Here is a 24,610-nt window from a genome sequence, read left to right as displayed (position 1 = left end):
TCATATGGTTGAAGTAAAATTTATTAAAAATACAAGTATAGAAGCAGAAAGTACTTTGAACATGTGTAAATTAAGGTGTGAATGTTGCTAATCTGGATTACAGGAGGATAACACATGCAATATGTAATATAATGTTTATAATTGCTCTAAAAGGAAGTAGGAAGATACAAAATGAGTCCCTGCAAGAATGCATCCTTTGACTTGTCTTGGATTTTATCAGGTTACTTAATTTAAACATTTTTAAAATTTTCTATACTGTAATAAATGTGACTTCTGCTCTGTTCTGGCTCGTGTTCACTTTTAATTGATTTTAAACTTGTAGTTGTTTTGATTTGCAAAAGCCAGCACCAGAAATCTGATCAACAGGCGTTTAAACTCCATTTCCCAGGTGGCTTTGCGAGAGGTCTGTTTCTAGGTGTCTAGCAACAGCTTTCAGCCCAGACAGCCGGCGGCAACGGGAGCGCTATTTTTTCCCAGTGTCTTTCCACGGGTTTTGCTGCCGAATATTCATAATTAAGAGCCGCCTAGCTGTAAACAGTGGAAAAAAAATAACCCTGACCTCTGCTCAGAGATATGAGCGGCAGCGGGCGGCCCAGGACCAGCTCGTTTGCTGAGCCGCCAGGTGTTCCAGGAGCCGTCGCAGGGTCCACCGGATCAGTCGCTGCCGTGGGGAGCAGCACAGGAAAGTCCGGGGTCCCGCAGGCCTCCGGCAGCAGCTCATCGGGATGCTCCAACCTCAAGCTTTCCAGTAAGTTGTTTTAGCGTCTAAACCTATATTTAAATGTCTCTGACAGATTAATCATATTACTTCCTTTTAATTTTTAAAATGCCCGACAGCGTTACGTGTCGCAGCCCAGTGGAAAGTTATTTCTACCGTTTAGCTGCTAAAGTGCTAACCAGCTAGCCTGCTAACGTTAGCAAATTGCTTTACCCTAGTTCCCGTTTCTACCGTTTAGCTGCTAACAACCCCTGCTAACGTGCTAACCAGCTAGCCTGCTAACGTTAGCCACTTGTTTTGTACTAGTTCCCTTTCTACTGCAGCTGCTAACAACCCTTGCTAACGTGCTAACCAGCTACCCTGCTAACGTTAGCCACTTATTTTGTACTAGTTCCCCAAAGGATGATATCAGCCAGTGTTATTCCAGCTTTTTTTTTTATTTTTTATATGCCATCATTATAAACCAGAGTAAAAACAAGCTGTTAGCAGAAATACAAATGTTTAATCCCAAGTTTAGGCTCTGTTTATTCCGTAGTGAACAGAGATAAATGGATGGGTTTGTCTTTGTGGAAAAGCTAAGCTCAAATACCCCAAACTGGGTTCTTCATGGAGGGCTTCTTTGTGGGTGTTGTTTAAAGCATCAGTTGTGAGTGTAACTTGCCTGGGGTAAGGTCGAGGCGCAGTGATGCCCATTTACCAAGGTCACCTGTGGGGCGACGGCTTGGCAGCAGGTGGGATGTTGGAGGATGCAAATGATGCGCATCCTGCACAAGAGCTCGGCTGTCAGACGAGGTGCCAAGAGTTTATCGCTGTCTGAGATGGAAGTGTAGTTTCTCCCCCTTTATCACAGTGGAGACAGATGTAAGCAAGGATCTGTATATGTGTGTGTGTGTGTGTGTAAATTCAAACTTTATCATCCAAATGCAGACAGGGTTGTCTTCCTTGATATTAGAGCCCGGAGTGGAGGTCATCTCTAGTTCAAAGAGGGGTGACCATGGTCACCCCCATGGGCTTCTCTCTTCCTCGGCAACACAGCCTGAAGCTTTTTGCATCTCAATGTCCCCTTTAGTTGTTACAGATGTGCTTTTGAGTGATTGATAGGCATTTTATGTGGCTGGGGGATGTATTTTCAGAGGTAAAAGAAGCTATTTAGCTACATGTTTGTGAGAGAATAATGTGATTTAACGATTTGAATTAGAGTTACAATTAAACATGGCAATGTAATGAAATGTATTGCACTGCCATGACATTAGTTCAATATGTCAACCTGGTTTAGTTGTAGTAATCTTTATGGTCTATTAATGTTCATTTATTGCTCATATATTGTAATACAATATTTCTTTTAGGGGAAAAAGTCTGACTTATTGCTTTACATCTATTAGTTATACAATATTAACTTAATAAAAAACTGATCAGGCACCAAATGGGATGGTGTTAAATTATTTAGCAGCTCAGAGTTCGGGTAAATGTTACTTTTTTTTTTTTTTTTTATCCTAAAAGGAAAAAAGTTGGCCTTTAAAGTTACCGAGTGTTGTTGTACAACACCCATGGCTGATGTCGCTGTGTCTAAGCAGTTGCTTAGACACAATGTCCAGTTTAGGACATTGTCCAGTTTAGGACATTAAAGTTAGCTGTAAAGTCTAAAAACGACTGTGAACTTTGGGTTTTGCTCTCATGTGAGACTCCTCAAAGACCATAAAAATCACATCTACCAGATATATTCCAGTATAAACACGGGAAACTCTTATTTTATTTCCATTTAATGTACACGGTTTGTTTGTCAGCTTCACCCTAAAGTGTCTGCAATAAAAAGTTGAGGCAAAAACTCTGCAATAAGACGGTTTTCATGAAAAACATACCGAAGGCAGCTTGTAATGTCTTCAGCTGGAGTCTGGAGGGACAGCAGCACTTCATTCATTATGACTTTAATAAGACACCATAAGTTTGGGTCAAGGTTCTGTTGAATTAAAAGACATTAGAGAAGAACTTTGAAAATAATCAATACATATGTATGAGATGGTGATTTAATAAAAAGGATTATAGTGAGGGTGAATTCACCGCTCTGGGTGAGCGATCCATTGCTGTTTTTGAGCATACAGGTTTATTTGTCCTCTGGGATGTGACATGTTACTACCTGACCTTTGTGAATTATAAGTTATTGATTTGGATTCCTTTTATTGAACTCATGATGTTTAGTTTCTAGCCGTGTACTGTAGGATAATGCTAGTATCATATTTAGATTTGGTTTTGACGGATATTCTTGTTGAAAAGACTTTGATCAGTTTCGGAGGAGAACGGAATCTTTTCAGGATATCACTTTTTAACACAATGTTTGATGGGATCAAGGTTTGGGATCTATATCTGTGTCTTATTAGTTCAAACAGTATAAAACATTAAACTTTCTGATTTATTTGGTTTAAACTAAATTCAGGTCCTCTTCCTCATCCCTTACCCATGGTGTCCCACAACGGTTTGTTTTGGGGTCTTTGTTTCTTTTATATCTTCTCCCTCCTCAGCACATTTCAGCTCTTTTAATAACCTGTTGTGATTGTTGTGTTGATTATATTAGGTTGTAAATTTATTTTTCATCCCATGATGTTTTATGGTACTTGGACTCTTTCAGAAACAAGATGGCTGAAAATGTTCTTTAGCTTAATAATGCAAAAACTAAAGTTTTTTTTTCCTAGGAACCTCGGTGTTACTATGTGTGCTAACATGCTGCCAAGCTGAGTCCCATTGTGTCTCACCTTGGTTTGGAAAGGACCCTGCATGCTTTTATTTAGAACGTGGAACGAGCGTCAAAAGCCAGAGATGGAAAATCTGAACTTTTCCCGCTTGACGCGGGGCATCAACCAATCAGAGCGATTAGCAGCTCCTGGAGGATTTCTGTGGTGAACCCAGACACGGGCCTGAGATGCCATTACTCCGTACAATATGTAGGATAACCATTCCTTGCTAAAAAGCTGAATGTTACTGATTTAGCAATGTAGCAGGATACGTTGCCTAGCAACGCCACCCTTGTTTGGGGGGTGGCGGCTCTCTGCTGAGTACGGCTCTTGTTGCATTAACAGTGACTATCACTGCCCTACGACAGCGTTCTCTAGCTTTATTTATTAAATAAAACCATGCCATCACTCTACTGAATGAGACTGGCCGCCTGGGAGTGCTTTAGGACGGGAGAGGCTCCCGCTGCTCCTTCCTTACAGTAACTGCAGAACAATATGTGCCTTCAAGTCAGTCGCCAAAACACCAGAAAAGTCTTTAATAACTCCAGTAAAAGTTGCTAGATTTGTTGCTAGTTGCTTTTAACAGAAAAAGTTGCCATATTTAGCGAGAAAGTCGCCAAGTTGGCAACAGTGTCTGAATGAAAGCAAAGCGGCTGTGGGAGGAGTTTACAGCACAGGGCTCATTTTCTGTTTTAGTTGTTGACAGTCAGATCAGGGCATTAACTCTAAAGCAAGGGAAACATGGCACCAGGGGATTTACGAACGGACTAGATGGACCGGCGAGCTTGTAAAAGATCTTGCTTCATCAAATTGCATGTCCATTAAGGGCTCGGTTGTCCTATTAAAAAGATTTCTGAAATGTAGGCATCACTTTACAAAATAAAACTTGAATACCTTGATGTTTTCTGAAAACCAGACAGCTGTTACTATCCTTATAGCACGGACAATAAAGTAGCATATAATATAACCTTATTTTCACAAATCATTGGAGAAACTATAAACACAAAATTAGAAACTAAAAAGATTTATAGGATAAACCTTCAGTTTATATTGTTAAATTTAGGGTTTTGTTCAGATACAATAACAGGTTGTTTATATTTTTATCTATAAAGCCTGATTTTACAGGAACTTACCATCCATATGTAATCCTTAACTAGTTTATCTCTCAAATCAATTATCGGAAAATGGACATTGTGCATGACTTTCTCCCATCTAACGTTGAAATTGCACATTGCATTCAAATAAATAATAGATAAATAAGTTTCCTAAGAAAGATTATGGGCTGAATCAGTTTTTAAACATTTAATTAGTAAAAACTAAGCAGATATACATAAAACACTTCAGTATCTTGTTAGAAATACATTAATTGTTTCTGTAAAATCACGTAATGCTGCACATCAAAATGCTTAAAAAGCTATACTTTAGCTTAATGCTAATGTAAATGGAAAATACCATTGGTAGGCTAGCAATTACTGTGCATGAAAAAACTAAGGAGATTAAAGGAACTTTGTCCATGAACAAACGTTTACCTCGACAACGTTCCCTGTCTTCAGTTCAAATAGACTAGAATACTTGTAGGACAACATTTTCTGACCATAAAAGAGCATTAAAAAACATCTGAACTTCCTTGATATTCTGACTAAACAGACTACGGAAAGTCTGAATGAACAAAACACACTTTTCCCTGCAAGAAATCTCCCCACTAGAGAACAGCTCTTCTTGATTTTCCAGCATTTGAACAATAAAATTAAATAATGAAGTTGCAAATAGCATAACTGTTTACATGGTGATAATGTTTGTAAACATTAGGACATAAAGATTGATTCCTGATTATTAATAGATTAATACAGAGGGAGTTCAAAATTGTCTGCTTGTCTGCTTGAATTTGTTGATGAAGACGTTGTGATGTTTAGTGGAATTGAGGATGCAACACATAATGATCAATCACTGCGTTGAAAAGAAGACGATTATCGTATTTGAGTTGTGAGACCAGCGAAGATGAATTGACTTATTGTGAAATAGCGTCGATTTCCAGGGATGAACTTGAAAGACATCTTTTTAAATGTTTTGATAGTCATCAATGTGATTGATATGCTTTTTCTGTATCATCCAGCCCTAACTTAAGTCATGATACACCAAAGATAACATGCTTATAAATGCAGACATTTTGGCTTGTAAATAACAGAAAATGCTACACAATCCGTGCGTTTCCACGGGAGTTTTAATTCCTGTTTAATGCCGAATAAAAGTTAATTCTGCTTTAAACTGATGAAAAACGACCATGTAAACACTTAATTCCTAATGCAAATTTTTATTCAAAATTAAACTTCCGATGTAAGTGGCTGGTTTATTCTCATTTTAATTACGAGCTATTTAATTCCTCTGTCATGTAAACCTTAAATCAGAACCCTTCCCAACCCTTTGCGCTAGAGAGGAATTAAGTGAGGACGTGTTTCATGTAAACCTTCCTTTGGAATTATTTTCATGTAAACTCGTAGGAGACTACGTTAACTCCGAAATATTAAATTCCGAATTAAAAAACACCATGTGACCGTACCCAATATCCCTTTAAGAAAATACATACTACCTACAAAAAGCGAGAGGTATTTAACTTTCGAGTGTAAAATGAAGGAAATGTAGAAAGTTGATGCTACGCTGATGTTCACATGTACAGGTTAGAGTAAACTTTGTTTGGTTCTGACATCCTTCAACAAGCCGAACAGCCGTGATGTTTTAGGAGTGCAGATGTAGAGTTGCTGCAGTTAAAAATGACGTGTTTGGGGATCATTTCCCACTGGAGAGATGAGTTTAAATTGATGAATGTGACACAGGAGAGCACTGATGTTAAAATACAATGACCTGATTGACCTCTTGATGGTTTTTATGTTGGAGGGGAAAAAAAATCAGAATCTGGAGTCTGCTGACATTACGCTAAGTGTTAAAAGAAGTTCAACATGGACAGAGTCGGCGTGAATGCACGCTGCTTGTTAACCTGCAGCCCTGTTTGTGTTAGTGGCTCCACTCCTGCCCAGGAGATGAACCCAGTCGTTGAGGGAGAGAACCCAGTGACCCGGTCACTCTGCAATCCTTGCAGTTTCAGCTGTAACAGATACCACCCGTGTGCTTATTGGATAGCCATCACACTTCCATGATGGACAGTTTACGCCACGTGACTGTGGACTTACAAGAACACCAGGACGTGCAGTTCTGTCTGTGAGAGGACTGTGTCAATAACTGCATTGTGCCGTTTGGTAAACAAAGCATCAAGTATGAGGACACGGACGGGGTGATGGTGATGCAACACGGTTACAGCTTCATTATTTAAACCGCACAGATGAGCGCTGCAGCATTAACATGTACTGGTACGCCATGGTAGTTGAAATGAATCCACATTTCAGTTCAGAAAACCTTGAGTACATGAGATACATTTCTGCTACACCAAGTGTTTTATTTTTATAAATGAAGATCATGAGACAAGCCTGTGCCGTGTTTGCTCCGGCGCCGCAGAGACACGTCTGGTTGGCTGAGAGCGTTTATCTGACGCTTATCTTTCAGCCGATCTTCAAAATGCTTTAATGTCAAACCCAGTTAGATGTTTTAAAAGATTAAAGTTGGAAATCAAACCTCACTTCCAAAGAAGACAATGCCAGATATCCCTAAAAAAGAGAACAAGATCTTATTTAATCATAAGGCCCCATTAAATCAGTTTTATTTTCCTTAATTGAGTGTTTTCAATGTTTTTTTTAAAATTATTAAGTGACTTCATTTTTCTAATCAGGAGATTGCTTCTTATGTGTGTGCAGGAAAGCATCCTAAGTCTTTCATGCATAGTGGACACCTGTTTACAAGCTTTTCTTGCATATTTGTGATGGTATATTTATCAACAAGCCACTTCAGTGAACATTAGTGAGTCATCCACTATATTACCATACACTGAAGAATAAATAACTATGTAATGCAATTTCACATAAACTCACAGTTTGCCTTGCTGACAAGAAGGAAAAGAAAATGAAACAGCTGTATTTTTATGGAATATTTACATCATATTATGAAAATATATTAATTTATAGAGTATTTTATAGGAAAATAGTAAAATATCATTAAAAAAAGAGTTATCGCATGTGTCTATAGTAGTAAAATGCTGTTAATAAAAAAAGTGGCACTTTTTTTTATCATTGAATGAAATGAAAAATACTTTATTGAAATACTATTATTTATCATCATTATTTATTATCACTATTTATTATTATTATTATTATTATTATTATTATTTGGTAGTAACATTATATATTATTATTTATTGAAATACTATTATTTATTATGAGTTATTATTAAATATTTATTAAAATGTTTTATTGAAAAATACTTTATTGAATGCGTGAAAGGGTTATTTTATTTTATTATTTTAATGAAAAGTCTTCATCATACTTTTTAAAAATCTATATCTTTTTAAATACATGTCAGTGTGTGTTTGTGTTTTTTTCTGGATCTTCTGCAGGACCGCCTCCAGCTGCAGCTCAAACACACAAAGCCAGTGAGTTTGATGGAAGCTGCGCTCGTTTTCTGGCGACGCTCCTCATTTATTAGCCAGTATTTTCAAAACCTGATGCTTCACCTGAAACAGATGCAGCTTAAGATTTATTCCTTGTTGGCTTTCAAAGAATTTATTTGTGTTTTTGGACAAACTGCATGTTTAGGTTGGCCTCTTAGCCACTGCTAAACTTTGGCGGGAGAGTCCTCAGATGTCATCCATGTTGGATCTTTTTATTACACTTTAATAAATGTAGTTTTTGTCAAATACAAGTTAGTTATATCTTCCTCTGTGAAAACACAGGTCACTTCAGGGCCAAAGAAGGGTCATACATTAAATCATAATGTGAAGATGAATAAAAAAAATCAGATTTGAGCACTAGGATCTGCAGTGTGAATCTAGTCTTCTAGATCCTCCTCTTCATCGGTGACCAGTTTGACCTCCTCTCTGTCAGAATCACACCTCTGCATGATTACATGAGAAGCCCCTGACTTATGAGAGTACCTTTAGTCTTAATGTAGAAACAAACATTTTAAAGTTTAACACTCACAATCAGAATGTTAGTATTCTAAACATTAACCTCTTTCTGGAATAAAACTAAAATGACAGAGATGAATATGGACCCTGCAGAGATGCCTTGATTGTTCAACATGATGAACTTCTGTGTCTTCCTGTCCTCTTTATTTCTGTTGTCTGCTGATTTTTATTATAATAGTCTGTTGGGACGCATCCGTCAGCACCGGCTGCTTGGAGTTTTTCCTCAGGTGTTAATATTAAACTGAGCAACGCGACTGAATGTTTGCCTTTTGCATGACAGATTCTCTCAGCACCAAACAACTGCTTAGCTGCCCGACTCTGCAGCAAGCAGGTCGGCTCTCTGCAGCTTATGGAATTTCACTGAAGAATGATTAATTATTTAATAATTCTGCAACAACGTTGTGGTTGTAAGCTTCAACTTGAGATATAATAGAAGTTGATTAATAATCCATAAAAAATCTGACTATAGTGTGTGAATCTATATGTGGATCAGTCACTTCAGTCCGACATCTGATCATCTCAGTATCGGGTGTTGGTGGCCCATCATGGGATCAGATTTATTTAAGTCTGGAGGCTGTGACATGAGTCATTTTAATGAGTAATTAAAACACCTGGTGAGACAAAGTTAAATGAGCTAAAAGGCTAAAAAAAATGAAACTAGGAACGTGCAGCTCACGGTTCTTTTAATTTGTAAACTTTCCACCAATCAGAGAACTTAAACTGACATCAGTGTCCAATCAGGAGCAGCCAAAGATCAACAAGTGAGGCAGGTAAACCCAAAAAGACGTTTTTGATTTACGGTGGCGCCACAGTCCGTCTGAGTTGGAGTTGGTTTTGTGAGAATTGTAGATAAATGAGTTGAAATGAGGAAAAACGTGTAAATATATATTTAGTTTCTGTTTCAGATGTGAGAGAATAACGTGCAGAAGAAAAGAGGATTTGGTAACTGCTGATCTGTGTTATTTCTACAAATTACTGTTGGTAATTCTGTTTTTTTCTTCTGGTTGGTCTTTATTCTGCGATATCTATCAATACATTCATTTACATAATTTTAGCCTCATACATACAATACATAAAAACAAGAAGAACTTAATAAGGTGGATCACAATGTATATTAAAAAAGGAATTTAAAACTTGAATTACTAGAAATAAAATACCTGCTTTATTTATTTATTTATAAATAAACTTGCTTAAAATGTTAATACTAGTTTTTTTTAATTGACCTGTGAAGCTGTTCATCTTGACAACTCTTGTTTAAATGTGAAGTTATTATAAACGTGGACATCTGAGATGAAGGTGTGAAGACATAGATAGAAACAAGATGTAGTTTTATTTAGTTTTTAAACCACGAGGCAGTGGTGGACAAGGTCTACCTGCTGCCATCGTTTTCCACCAGGAGCGTTTCACAGCAGAACGTGTCTGTCGTGGTTGGATTCCTGGAACTGCATCATCGTATGATTGTTGGTGGGCTTTAAGGTGAAAAATAAACCACACAAAAAATGCTGCCGCGTTCCACATCCAAGATAAATGTCTTGTCGTGCACGGTGCGAAGACCCCTCTCTCACCTGATGGCGTGCTGTCGGTGCCGCCAGTAATGACAAAATGTTGACGTTGCCCAGTCTGGACATGTTCTACTTGTAAAATCAACCAGAAAGTTTAAAAACGCAAAATACCCTAAAATTTGATTAAGTATTTTTTAATTAAAAATATTTTATCTTTGTAAAAAGATAATTGAACAGGAACACATTGTGTGTGTGTGTTAATTTTGTGCATTGCTGCGGGATGGAGCGCTAAAATGATCCTCTTATAAAAGACTAATCGCTTAAAACTCCACCAGGACAAAGATAGTGTTTGGCCTATTTGTGGGCTTTTTCCCAATTTAATTAGTCACAGAGTTTTGAACATGAACTCTGCCACTCTGTCCTTCCTTTGGGGCTTTTATAAGGTTGACATCCATTCACGGGGATTTCTTTAACCTAAATATTGAAACGGCCAGCAGAGAGGTGGCCCAGATGTGCTGGTTGCAGCAGGTGTCCTGGTTGAACGTCACAAGTATTGACTTTAGTTGAAGAGAAAACTTTACTGTCCGTGCTTCTAATGGAAAAACAACCAGCGACTGTAAACAGACATTTTCTGAATCCTAACCATGTGTTTTAGTTTCCTCATCCTGTTTATCTTGTTTCCTAGGAGACAGTGGGAAGGTGACAACAGTTGTAGCCACGCCGGGTCAGGGACCGGACCGCCCGCAGGAAGTGTCCTACACGGACATCAAGGTGAGCAGGAATGCAAAACCAGTTCATCGTCTGTGCATGTAAACGTGTTTAACGCAAGCGGCAACCTCCGGTGGCTAAAAGTGAAGCCTATGTGGAAGTGACAGAAACTGCAGTTCCCCCTTCATCCACTAGGGGCTCCACAACAAATCCCCATAGATTCCCATGTTAGAAAGACCAACTTCACAGCAGAAATAAACATGTTTACAGCAGAAATAAACATGTTTACAGCTTGGTTCAAAAATGCATTTTTGTTCAATAGGTCAGGTTTACCTTCATGACAACTGTGGGGGGGAGTGAATTTTTTTCTAACTTGCCCGTTTAAAAGTATTTTAATCTCGAATTTCAGCATATTTAGGGGCATGTCCTTTGGATTGACAGATACCAATCTCCCGCTTCAAGAAGGAGCGTAGAACCGCCGTTTTCTAGCCGGTTAACAACGTGACTTAGCTTTAGCCCGCTTACCTCTGTTAGCTGGTTAGCTCCTGTTGGCTCCGGGTTAGCTCTTAGCTACAGGCAGCTCGGAGTTCGCTAGATGTCAATCATCCACCATGACCTCACAGCCCCCCTCTCAGCTCCACCTCTTTGCCCATATTTGTATTTTCCGGGAGAGACGCTCCCAAGGTGACGCTGCCAAGGTGGTAGAGTCTGCTTCTTTGGTCAGAATCAGAAAAAGTTTGGCACGTTCACATTTCCCCATACGAAGCGAAACCCAAAACTCAGATTCAGATTTAAAAAAAAAAAAAAAAAGGTCAGAAGTGAATGTGTAAATGAATCATCCCACACTCGGCTGTGTGATTTACGTACTTATATAAATGTATGTGTGACCTGGAACAACTGCTGATTGTTCTGCTTTTTTTTTTTAACCAGGATACTCTGATTAGGGATGCACCGATCCACCTTTCAGGAGTTCCGATCCAGTACCAATATCTGAAACTTGAATATCTGCCGATACCAAACCTGTTTAGGTGAACATTATTGTGACTATGGTTATTATTGCTGTTATAACTGTGTAAGATTTCATTAGGTTGTAATAAATGACCCATCCTTTCTGAAGTTACCTCACTAATACAAATATAATAACATTACAAATCTAACAATTTTTAACAAGTTTTATTTTGATTTGGCACATTTTACTTAAATACAGCTATAAATGTGTGGTTTTGAAACAAAGACCTCGCTTCCAGTGTAACAAATGTCACATTTGAAAATTCAAGGCATTTATTTCTTTTAAAAAAGAAGAAACATCATTAAACACATCTGCACTAGCTTTACTAGTGTGTAATTGGTATACTTTTATTAATACCAAGTACAAGTATGCATGCTTGGTATTGAGCCGATACTGATATCGGTATCGGTGCATCCCTAACTCTGATGTCAAGAGTTTCTCAGATTAATTAAAGCAAATGACACAAATAAGATTAAACTTTAACTTTAACTAAATCCTGCAGGGACGGCGACATGCTAACTAGATTTTACGCTGAATCTGACTGCAGAACAACTGGTCTGTTTACTTTGCCTTGACACCGTCAGGATCTCCTACCAGCAGCTCTTAGAACATAATGAATGACTCAACCCTGCAGCCCGACTGTGACGTTTTATACACCTGTCAGCGAAGACAACCCTGTAGTGTTAACAAGTACAAGCAGGCTCGCTGCTATATGTGCTGTGGGTGACGAGCGTCTGTGCTGCTAACATTAGACCACAGCTGTTAAAATTTAATTCATTGAGAGTGAAATGGTTTGCCTTTGCACCTCTAGAGCTAAATTGAGCACACAGAATAATCTAATACATCATTGTGTGACTTGTAAATCTCTGGCAGATTAGTTACACAGCAGTTAATACTGCAGCCCACCTTACCCATCAGCGCACGTTGCAAAGTTGTCTTCAGTAATTACATCAAGTTTTGTTGCCGTCTGAACTGTTGAGGTTCAACTCTTTGCCTCAATCATGTGAAAGTTTTCTGGTTTATTATTAATGGGGCCAATTTAAACAGCAACGGATTAAAATAGTGTTATAATGCAGGTTTCTGCTGTTCTGTCTACATGTTGTGGGAATATTTAAGCAGCATAGTGGTGAAAAGTGTGGATATTTAGTTGATGTGAAATGTTGGTCAGAGAAAACTGGACTTTTATTGTGTGAAGATGTATAAAATCATTCTTTTGTTTGCTTCATGGAGCATTAAATTTCCTCAGTAATTAGCAAATCATTTAATCTCCTGCACCAAGCTGACAACCATCCACCTGGACTGGAGGTGAATGTCTGTTTCTCCTGTTTTTTAGGTGTGTAAGGCCACACCAACGTCTTCCAGATATTTTGTTTTTTTACTTATTCTTGTATCTGATTGGCTGTTTAGTGTATGAAATTAACTTTACATTATATTAATATGAATTTAACTGTAATTTTTATTATTTTGAAAAAAGCTCATAGTTGAAAAGAATAAATGTGGAAAACAGTCCATACTAGGTGTGTTTTAGTGTCTCAAAAACCCGTTTTAATTCAACCAAACTGAGTAAAAACTGTGGTGGGTCCTAAAGATTGAGTTACATTGACCTACAGATTTATATACATTTTTAATGTTTTATTTATATTTTTATATATATATATATATATATATATATAATATATTCAATAATGTATGGAGTTCTGCTCTGTTGTGCACATTAAAGTGATTTCCTCTTGTTCAGCCGGAGGTTTATGTTGTATATGGCAGATGGAGGTCAGCTGCAATTTTCTTTCTGGTTCTTGCTGTTGGTTTGGATTATAAGAGTCCTCACACAGATGTTTCTTTAAATAATTTAATATTTTTATTTGTTGGTTTGCCTCTAAACACCAAAGTAGTAATAAAATCACTATTAAGAACACTTTTTCAGTAAATCAGTGCTGCATTATGTAGACTGTGTTGATGGTTTATGCTGCAAACTTCCCTTCAAAATCGGAATAACTTTATTAACGCTGAGGGGAAATTTGTCCTGAATATCAGTGTGGCTTTCTTATTATTCAACAAGCATCATCTAAACTAAACAGACAAGTGTCAGCAGTAACTCCTTGGTTGACTGAACATCAGTGTCAGACAGAGCAGACTCTTCATTCTCCGCAGGTTTATCTCATCGGCTACCAGAGAGCTCTTTTCTAATCCAAACATTTGCTGCCAAAGACGCTTGTTATGATTGTGCGTTTTCGGTAGTCCTATATTCTGTCAGTCCTGGAAGATACTTCAAAAAGCTTTCTGCTAAAGCAACGGCTGCCAACCAGTTAGTTAAATCATTTGCAATGCTGCACCTCTTGTGTCAGTCAGTAGTTTTTGCTGTCGCGTGCCGACAGCAAAAAATGGAACGAATCCCCATAGACTCCCATGTTAAAAAGACCAACTTCACAGCGGAAAGGAACATGTTTACAGCAGAAATAAACATGTTTACAGCCTGGTACAAAAATACATTTTAGATTTAATAGGTCAGGTTTACCTTTTTTTTTTCTAACTCCCTTGTTTAAAAGTCATTTAATCTCAAAATTTGGCACATTTAGGGGCGTGTCCTATGATTGACAGGAACCCAATCTCCCTCTTCAAGTAAGAAGAACGTAGAACAACCACGGTTTTTAGCCGGTTAACAACGTGACTTAGCTTTAGCCCGCTTTTCTCCGTTAGCTGCTTAGCTACAGGCAGCTCGGCATTCGCTAGATGTCCATATTTGTATTTTCTGGGCGAGACGACACGCGTGATGCTGCCAAGATGGCGATGGTAGGAACCGCCCTCCGAGCTTCAATTGAATGAATGAATGATGCCTTTATTTGTGTCACAGTTGAGAATTCAGCTTTTCAGAAACCTATGGGTGACATCATTGAGGCTCCGCCCATCTTTTATATCCATTCTATTTTTAAGACGTATCTATAACATAACATATCCATGCTTTTGTGGCTGGTCCCCAACAAATGAAAATAAGCAAGCAAAAACAAACAAAACTGCAGCAGTTTATAGAAATGTACGCTGTATTTGAGCTGCAATTGTTTTATTCTTCATTGTTCCTTTCAGGTTATTGGGAATGGGTCATTTGGTGTGGTGTACCAAGCTCGTCTCATTGATAGTCAAGAGATGGTGGCCATTAAGAAGGTTCTGCAGGATAAGAGGTTCAAGGTAAGTCTGACTGGTTCATATTTCTCAGCAGCATCAGCTCAGAAAATAATTATTTTTTAATCTTCCATGAATTCTTTGTGCGGCACAAATCAGTCTTCTTGTGTCTTCTTGTCTGTGCAGAATCGAGAGCTACAGATAATGAGAAAACTGGACCACTGTAACATTGTCCGACTACGTTATTTCTTCTACTCCAGCGGCGAGAAGGTACCTGTTCCTGCACAGACCAATACCACCGAAACCTTGTAGTTCCATATTTACTAGAGTTACAGTTCCTGGAATTAAAAGAAATACTGTGTAACTTTTGGCCACTAGGGGCGCTAAACCTTTAACTTCCCACAGGACACTGTCGCAAAATGAAACTGTAAAACACTCGCACAAAGCAAAAACTGCCCCAAAAACATGACAATAAATGATTGTAGAGTATCAAATGAAGCAGAAACTTGTTGTTATGAAAACATCAGGATTAGCCCTCAGCTTACAGTAGTACCGCTTCCTGCTGAGCAGCGTATGAAAACCATAAAACTAAACCAGGCAAGTTGCAAAACTGATCTGTTACTTTATTTTATATTAACATGAATTATAGGAAATGCATTTATTACATGCAAACTAGTTCAACTTTAGGGAATCACGTTAGCTTTGGTCTTTCATCGATTAGCTTCAACTAGCCGCATTTAGCTTTAACTAAACAGCAAAATAAATACACAGATGTATATACAACATTCTGCTGCTCATCAGGCGCTTATTGCTGCTTTTCTGAATAAACACTGCTGAAAGATGTGAAAAAGTTTGTCATATTTTGCTACGTTAACACAACAAGCAAAGAGCTAACTTAGCAGTTTGGGAACATTGATGGTGTGTTCAGACCAAACAAGTTTAAACGCTGAACGCTCGCCGCTGGTCACTAAACTGCCACTTTTGTGTCCAACGGCCAAAACGCTCCTGACGTGTTTGCCACTTGTCTGGAGCGAGTGGCAAACGCGGCGGAAAAGAGAGGGGGGAAAGGCGGATCTTTCCTTCCGGTCAGTTTGAATGATGGCGGCGCAGTAGAGAGAGTGGCGTGGCTTATTTAATAAATAAAGCTAGAGAATGTTGTCGTAGGGCAGTGATAGTCACTGTTAATGCAACAAGAGCCGCACTCAGCAGAGAGACGCCACCCCCCCAAAAAAAAGCGTTGCTACGTTGCCAAATCAGTAACACTCAGCTTTTTAGCAAGGAATGGTTCTCCTAAATATTGCACGGAGTAATGGCGTTCTTATGCAACAGTATATGGTGAAAATACAGTAATGCCTCCAGAATGTGGGCGTTTCTTTTTCATTATATATACGGAGCTACCGACGGAGCAGCTCTTTGGTGGAGTTCGGTGCAGCTGAAATTAGCCGAAACTGGCAACTCTGACAGGGTCAGTCAGGGCCGTTAGGACAGCAGAGTTTCTGCAAGCAGCCTGCAGCTCTTTGTTTGTGGAGAGAACTGCAGCGTTGAGGATCATTATGACTTGTTTAGATCGCATTTACAGAAAGCCAGAGGCTGCTTCACGAGCCGCAAGGCAGGAGTCAGTGAGCCGCATGTGATGAGGAACACGGTGGTAGGGCGTCTCAGCCGCCTGTCTGGGTTCACCAGATAAATCGTAGACGTACTCCAGGAGCTGCGAGCTGATCACTCTGATTGGTTGACGCCCCGCGTCAAGTGACAGAAGTTCAGACGCTCAAAACGAGACTCGAGAAAGCTCGACACCTCCTTGACGCGCCTCCACATAGACTTTACATGTAAACCTGTCGCTCTTGATGCTCAAAACATGTTTAGTCTGAACACACCGTAAGGCAAACAGTGTGGGCTTTATGTCCAACTCCAACCAGCAGGTGGACTCGTGTCCTGCTTCCTCTTTCTGGCCTCCTCAGACACTGTTTTCTTCTTCTTACTTTGCTCAGCCATGACAAACTTTGGTTGGAAGAGGAGGAAAAAGTAGCACAAAGCAGAGCTCTGTGTTTACAGAAGGGTGGGGGGGTATAAAGCAAAGCGCTCCAGGTCACATGATCCCATTAGAGACGGATCCGCTCCTGCAAAGTTACGATGTCAGGTTTCTTGGAGCACCGATACACAACAAACTCTGTATAAAAACACCAGAAATCCATTATTACCCACATTAGGCTGATGTTTGGCTAAAAAAAAATCACATGGTGTCCTTTAACTTGTCCCTAGAGGCCATTTTTCTGTTTGTTTGTTTTTGTCTCTTACTCTTATGACTGAGCTGCTGGTATTTGTATGTCTCTATCCCATTCAGAAAGATGAAGTGTACCTCAACCTGGTGTTGGACTTTGTCCCTGAGACGGTTTACAGGGTTGCCAGGCATTTCAACAAGGCCAAGACCATCATTCCCATCATATATGTGAAGGTAACCTTCCATTTAATCCGACCAGAACATTGTGAGCCATCCATACATCTGTTCCAGCAGCCGTAAACCCTTTTAAAGGAGCATTAACACTGGCCTGTTGTGTTGTGACCTCCTCAGGTGTACATGTACCAGTTGTTTCGCAGTCTGGCTTATATCCATTCCCAGGGTGTGTGTCACAGAGACATCAAGCCCCAAAACCTGCTTGTTGACCCAGAAACTGCTGTCCTGAAGCTGTGCGACTTCGGCAGGTGAGCTGAACACGTGCAAGCTGGAACGTAGCGATCATCAGCAGCAAAATGAAGCATCTTAATATCCTCCATTGTGTGTTTGATGCCTGTACAGTGTTGGCTTTGTCGTCACCTAATTTCATGTCTTGTGTTTCCCCTCAGCGCCAAGCAGTTGGTCCGTGGCGAACCCAACGTATCGTATATCTGCTCACGGTACTACCGCGCCCCCGAGCTCATTTTTGGTGCCACTGACTACACGGCAAACATCGACATCTGGTCTGCTGGCTGCGTGCTGGCAGAGCTGCTGCTCGGACAGCCCATTTTCCCCGGTGACAGCGGAGTCGACCAGCTCGTAGAGATTATAAAGGCAAGTCGGTTCCTCTGCACGAGTCTTAAAAACACCCAGAGTTGCATTCAAGTTCTTCAGTTTAATGTCGTGAAGTCTTACTTTTTTCACTTAGAAACAGAGGTGTATAAAGTAGAAGTAAAAATAAAATAGAAGTCCTGCCATGTTTTTGGATCGACTGATGCATTTAGAGCAGGTGTTTTCATTAACAAGCCTGGTTTGGTGACTGGTTGGAAAGAGATGCTGGACAGGGCTTCTACTCTCTTCTTCTACTTTAAACGCCTCTGCTATGTTACAGTTTGGAAACACGGTTCAATACAAATGTAAAAACTCTCCAGTAGTTTTTATAAAAACATGTTTTGTTTTGTTTTTTACATTCCTGAGATGAGTCAGCCTCATGAAATACAGTAAAGCACTGCAATCAGAGGTTTATTCTGTGTTGTTTGTCTTTCTGAGGAACTCATATTTTATTTTATTTATATATATATATATATATATATATATATATATATATATATATATATATATATATATATATATGTGTGTGTGTGTATATATGTGTGTGTGTGTATATATGTGTGTGTGTGTATATATGTGTGTGTGTGTATATATATGTGTATATATATATGTGTGTGTATATATATATGTGTATATATATATATATGTGTATATATATATATATATGTATATATATATATATATATATCTATGTATATATATGTGTATATATATATATATGTGTATATATATATATATGTATATATATATATATATATATCTATGTATATATATGTGTATATATATATATATGTATATATATATATATATATATATCTATGTATATATATATATATATATATCTATGTATATATATGTGTATATATATATATATGTATATATATATATATATATATCTATGTATATATGTATAATATCATTTTTACATTTATTTAAAATATCAATTTTAGTATTTATTATTTTTAAATATTGTGTAGCAATGTGATCAATCCTGATGAAAGATTTCAATCATGTCCAGTACTGATTGAAAACCAGACTTCACAAACTAAATATATATTGAAAACAAAACACTATTTTATTTGTGCTTTAGTCTAAAAGTTTTGTAAATAAAATTTTTTTTTGTCGTTGTTAAAAAAAAAAAAAAGGCCTTTTTTTTCTCTTTTTTTTCTTAAATAAAAATAATCCACTATAAAATTTTTGTAATTTTTTATTCTTTTTATTGATCTTTTTACTTGTCTTCTTGGGCATTATATCAGCAGAATGATGGTCTGGATACTGTGTTGTTTTTTCCTCACTGAAATCAAGAAAAATGACGAGCAAAAAAAAGGTTGTTTTTTTTGTTTTTTTTATACATGTTTTTTCTTTTTATCTACAAAAATCAGCTATGTCAAAGAATTGTGAGAATCTCAATTCAAATCAAATCGGCACCCAAAAAATCTGAATTGAATCGACACAAAAACATGTCGTTACAGCCTTAGCATCTACATTATTTTTAAGTACTTTTTTGACACATGCATCTTTGCCCCAAAATGCATTTCGAGCCCTGTGTTAAAAAAACAAAAAAAAAAAAACCTGATTTGACTTGATTTTTACGAACAGGCTCACCGTAACAACGTAATTATTAATAGGAACAACTCGCTGCTGTTTACACGAGAAATTTAACGGACACAAAACAAAGAATTTTATTGAAGACAGTGAACTGAGATGTACCGAGCGCAGACATCGTTAAAACTGGGTTCTTTGCGGATTACAAGTTCCCAGCTCAGAATTCCAAAATTGCTTTGTCATTTTCCAGCAAAAATATATCAAAACTCTGAGTTTCAAGGACATCTGGAATGTATAATCCGATAGCTACCATGTTCGTACATGGCGATGAGACATCCTGTCATACCTGCTGGCACGAAATGCACGTTCAGAGTCACGTTGGCGGCTTGTCGTAGAAAAAACAGGACGTAGCGAATCTTCTTCGATCACTGAGTGGATAAAAGTAAAAGTTTTTTTGGATCATTTGAATGTTTCTGGTAAAGCGTTGTCGGGGTAAAATTTCATTTGGAGTGGTCTTAAAAGGTCTCAAGTTTAACAGACTGAAACCTACAAGAACGCTGATTTATTAGAATTAAATAAGACGATTGTATTAATTCCAGTTTGTCCAAAACAAAACTCCTCACACTCCTCTTCCTTCTATCTTCAGGTGTTGGGAACGCCAACGAGGGAACAAATCAGAGAGATGAATCCCAACTACACAGAGTTTAAGTTCCCACAGATTAAAGCTCATCCTTGGACGAAGGTAACGAAACAGCCGAGTCTTCCTGGATTTCTGTCTGGAGAAGCATGTGGAGCGAAATGGAGTCTGTCCTTACACATGTGATTTCATTTCATTCATCAGTTTCCCAGTTTTACTCAGATTTCATGCCTCTGGTCTGTCGTTCGTCCAACCAGACGTCCAAATCTAATAGAGTAAAATTATAAAGACCAGAAAATACTCACAACACACAAACTACAAACCAAATAACATGTTTACTACAGAAATACACCTCTCTGGCTAAGAAGACAAGAACTCACAGCTTGGCTGCGGTTAGCATGATTAACATGTTGCAGCACCTTATTTTTCCCAAAATAATCATTTTAGATCCTTTAATTCTTTTATTACTAGCTATCAATAAGACATTTATTGGCAATCCCATTCACATTGTGTGACCACAGACTCAAATGCAACATGTCAGAATAGGAGGAATTGTTATTTTCAGCACTTTCTCCACTGGAAAGTTGTTTTGAGCTGGTGTTCTGAAGAATCTCAGCAAATTCTTCCATCCAAGTTCTTTGTGACAGAAAGAAAGAGCTTCTCCAATCGCTACGTTTACATTGATCCAGTCTGAACAGAGATTAGCTGTAAATTGTATTTACATGGACAATGGATTAAATGATCCGATAAGCTGTGTTGACACGATGAAAGTATTTAAAATGATTTTGTTGCTAGTGGTCGTTCTCTACAGAAACGTAGAGTTGTCATCCTCATGAAAAAAAAGTTTGGGCCTTATCACGTTATGACATGATAGTTTATTGTAAAAACGTTAAACTATCACGTTGACGGGTATTTTGTCCCACTGTTCAACAGAAAAGTGCTCTAATTTGTCCAGGACCAATTTGTTTGTTTGTTTTTTCATTTAAATGAGTTGAAGAAAGGAAAAAAAAAAATGTCTTACTAAATTATATTTTTGCAAATTTTTATTTGTTCCTTTTTTAAGTCTCCAGTTATTTTAGTGACTGTTGTAAATTCGGCTTTTTCTTTAATGAAAGGGGATGAAGACATATAAACACAACTGTACATTTTATCTTCTGTTTATTTAACTTGAACCTTTTTAATATGTTAAATAATTTATTAGCGCTATTTTACAGTTGTTTCGCTGTAGTATCTTATAGTGAGTTGATTTTGTGTTTAATTTGTGTTTTATTAGCCCAACTTCAGCTTATAAATGTCTTCTTTTTGCCTGATTTTCTTTCATGAACCATCAGCCTAAAGGGCGTCTCATTGTGCAGTTTCACACACATGTATTATATAAACGTCTCTTCATCATGTCCTTAAGGACAAGCCTTCAGCTTGTCAAACTGCAAGTGGATTTGGTTTTCTTATTGTATACAAATGAAAATGATCAGTTAAACCAGTGTTAATGCTGAACCGTCCCCGGACCAGTTTGCACTTAAACAGTTGGACTGGAACAGCGTGAACCATCATCTGCTTGGTCGTAAGATGAAAACCTGGCCTGGTTGTTGTGACTTTTAGCCTTGTAACATAAAGTTTTCACATTTTTTCAGCAGTTCTGTCGTTGATTTACGCGGTTTATGTCAACCAGACACAAAGTTAACAACAGGAATGAAAAGAGACGACACCTCTCCATCTGATCAGCTGGCGGGTTTACACGGCACTATTTTATACAGATTAACAGGGCTTCATGTAAACCGAGCTACTGTTTATGTATTTTTCTGCAGACATCTCTCATAACATTTCTACGCAGACCTACAGAGATGTTCCTGTTATTTCTCTTCATTCTTTTCTTCTGTTGCTGTCCTGACCGTCTGGATGAAACTCTTCCTGCTCACCAGGTGTTTAAACCTCGTACCCCTCCGGAGGCCATCGCTCTTTGCTCTCGGCTGCTGGAGTACACGCCGGCCTCACGCCTCTCCCCGTTAGAGGCCTGCGCACACGCCTTCTTCGATGAGCTGCGCCAGCCGAACACGCGACTCCCCAGCGGACGAGACCTGCCCATGCTCTTCAACTTCAGCACCACAGGTACGCCGCAAACTGGAACCGAACCAGTTTCAGCACCGCTCATTTTCCATTTGAATCATTTGTTCATGATGAAACCTCCTGATCAAACCCTCTGTTCCCTTCGCCGATGTTTTCTAAGCTCAAACCTGAGAAGTTGTGCAGGTAATCGCTCACATTTAAGAGGAAAAAATGCTCTTTGTCTCTGCAGAGCTGTCGATCCAGCCTCAGCTGAACTCGATACTCATCCCTCCTCACGCTCGTTCACACACAGCTGCTACCGTCCACGGTGGGAAACTCTTCCTCCTGTCACTGTTTCTCCAGACAAACAAAATCACCTTTATTACAGCCTCACTAAGAGCACTGATCAGCCACAACATTAAAACCACTGACATGAAATTAGCGTTACTTCTCAGTACATTTGGACATACAAGTCAGAAAATCGAACATCCAGTTGAGTTGGAAGGTTTTAAAGCTGAAAAACAGTCAGATCTAAAAGATACTCAGAACGACTGAAAATCTCCACGCAGCGTTTATTGAGAAGCTGTCGTAACGACGACAGCGAGCAGGAGAAGCAGCGTCCTGTTTTTGTATCGATCAGGTGGATGTCAGGATGTTTGTCAGCTAATCAGAGAGTTAAGCTTGTTCCATCCTCCACGAGGAGCCAGAACTTTCTTCTTGTTCTCGAGGCTCCAAGAAGAAAATGACGTCATTTTGTTCTCGCCGACGTGTTTGAAGACAGTTCTCGACACAGTTCTCCGAGGAGTATCGTGTGATTGGTCGGAGATGTGAGGTGGGCGTGGTTAACACGGAGAAAGCAGGAAGCGGAGTTGCTGTTTCGCATTTTGACTGCTGCAGGTAAAACGGATTGTTTTGGTAAAACAGCTGATCGAGGTGGAGAGAAAGTAGGAACATTTTTACATGTGGCATTAAAACACTCTGACCTAGCCGCGTGCACGACCCGCCCCGCCGCGTGCACGACCCGCCCCACCGCAGACGAAGTTGCTCGTTAAATATGAAACTAAAAACTCGGAGAGCGGAAACCTCACAAAGCACAATGTTAAAGAATCCTTTTAAAACGTTCCTGGATCCAAACGGTGATCCGGATCACCTCCAGAATTTAATCACTTCTTCATTTTCACATTTCCAACTGAGTTCTTGCTTCTCGTGGAGGATGGAACAAGCTTTACTGATGAAGGATAAACTCTGGTTCCTGACTGGTTGTTTTCTTTTTAGTTGAAATTAGAGTTTGGACCAGTCTGATGTCTGCCTCTGACACGGATAGAAGGACTGAATCCCACAGATCCACAGAGGAACGTTTCTGGTGCCGTGTTTACGAATTATGAGTATAATGAACTTGTGTATTTATAGATAATTATTAGGGGTGGGAAAATCTAATTGAAAAATTGAAAATCTGGATTTTTTTTTTTTTTTTTTTTTTTTTTTTTTTTTTTTTTTTGCTTTACAATTTTAAAATCGAATCTTTGAAAAAAAAAAAAAAGATTTTTTTCTTAAAAATAATCCATTACAATTTTTTTAAATTTTTTTATTGTTTTTGTTGATCTTTCATCTTGTCTTCTTGTGTATTTTAGCAGCAGAATGATGGTCTGTCTACTGGGTTGTTTTTTCCTCATTTAGATAACAAGAAATGACAAACAAAAAACATTTTTTTTGTCTTTAATCTACAAATATTAGCAATATCAAAGAATTGTGAGAATCTCAATTTAAATCGAATTGGCACCAAAAAAATCTGAATCGAATCCTAATAACTATGTAAGTTTAGGTGGACTTCAGACATGTAGGAAGAAGTCGTGGCGCTGAGGGACGACGGAGAACGTTTCACGTCTGTCAAGTCGTCCTGGGTTACATGGTTAACGGTTGTTGCTGTTTCTTCTTCTTTGGTTAAACCAGGACCTGATTCGGCTGTGACGTGACACAGAAACATTTTTTGTGCTGAGATCATCTGAGAGACTCACATAAATCCGATGAAAACAGCTTTTCCTCTACCAGATAAAATAAAAAGCCTCGTGTGAGAACTCAGCTTTAGTGTTGTGGCTGAATGTTTTTCTGCTGCAGCTAAATCAGGCAACGGCTGCAGTTTCACAGTAGATGGCAGCGCCGAGGCAGAAATCAGAAAACGTCTCCCTGAAATAAAACAGATTTCAGACGATGCTCACTCTGTTTTCCCTCTCTCTCCGTCAGATGGAACCGGTTCCGACTCGTCCCAACACAGCTCAGTACCAGGATCTCTTAACAGCATCTGAAGCAGCATCTCGCCGACCGGCCTGCAAGCTTCCTCCTCCTTCCTTTTTCTTTCCGGACACACACACACACAAACTCCTGAGCGTTCCTCCACACACCCGTTGTCCTCCCAGTGATCTGTTGGTGTCCAGTAAACACATTGAACAAACAGTTCTTTAGCTGCCTGAGTGGAAACAGCAGGAGATGGTTA

At 38.7% G+C, this 24,610-nt stretch overlaps 1 protein-coding gene across 1 annotated transcript; it reads left to right on the top strand.

Moving 5' to 3' along the window:
• Positions 1-564: 564 nt before the first annotated feature.
• On the top strand, positions 565-24,422 carry LOC306769785 (glycogen synthase kinase-3 beta-like; the record flags this gene model as incomplete). The annotated part of the gene is made up of 11 exons (XM_079258499.1): positions 565-748; positions 10,700-10,785; positions 14,813-14,914; positions 15,035-15,118; positions 17,193-17,303; positions 17,421-17,551; positions 17,693-17,897; positions 20,086-20,181; positions 21,996-22,182; positions 22,370-22,447; positions 24,361-24,422. Exons 1-11 carry the CDS (start codon positions 574-576, stop codon positions 24,420-24,422), a joined length of 1,317 nt encoding a protein of 438 aa, XP_079114625.1. The 5' UTR covers positions 565-573.
• Positions 24,423-24,610: the final 188 nt, after the last annotated feature.

The sequence above is a fragment of the Telmatherina bonti genome, assembly GCF_933228915.1.
Source record: "Telmatherina bonti genome assembly, chromosome: 19".
Classification (NCBI taxonomy): Eukaryota; Metazoa; Chordata; class Actinopteri; order Atheriniformes; family Telmatherinidae; genus Telmatherina; species Telmatherina bonti.
Note: the sequence above shows the minus strand (reverse complement) of the source record. Positions and strands in the feature narration are given on the sequence as shown.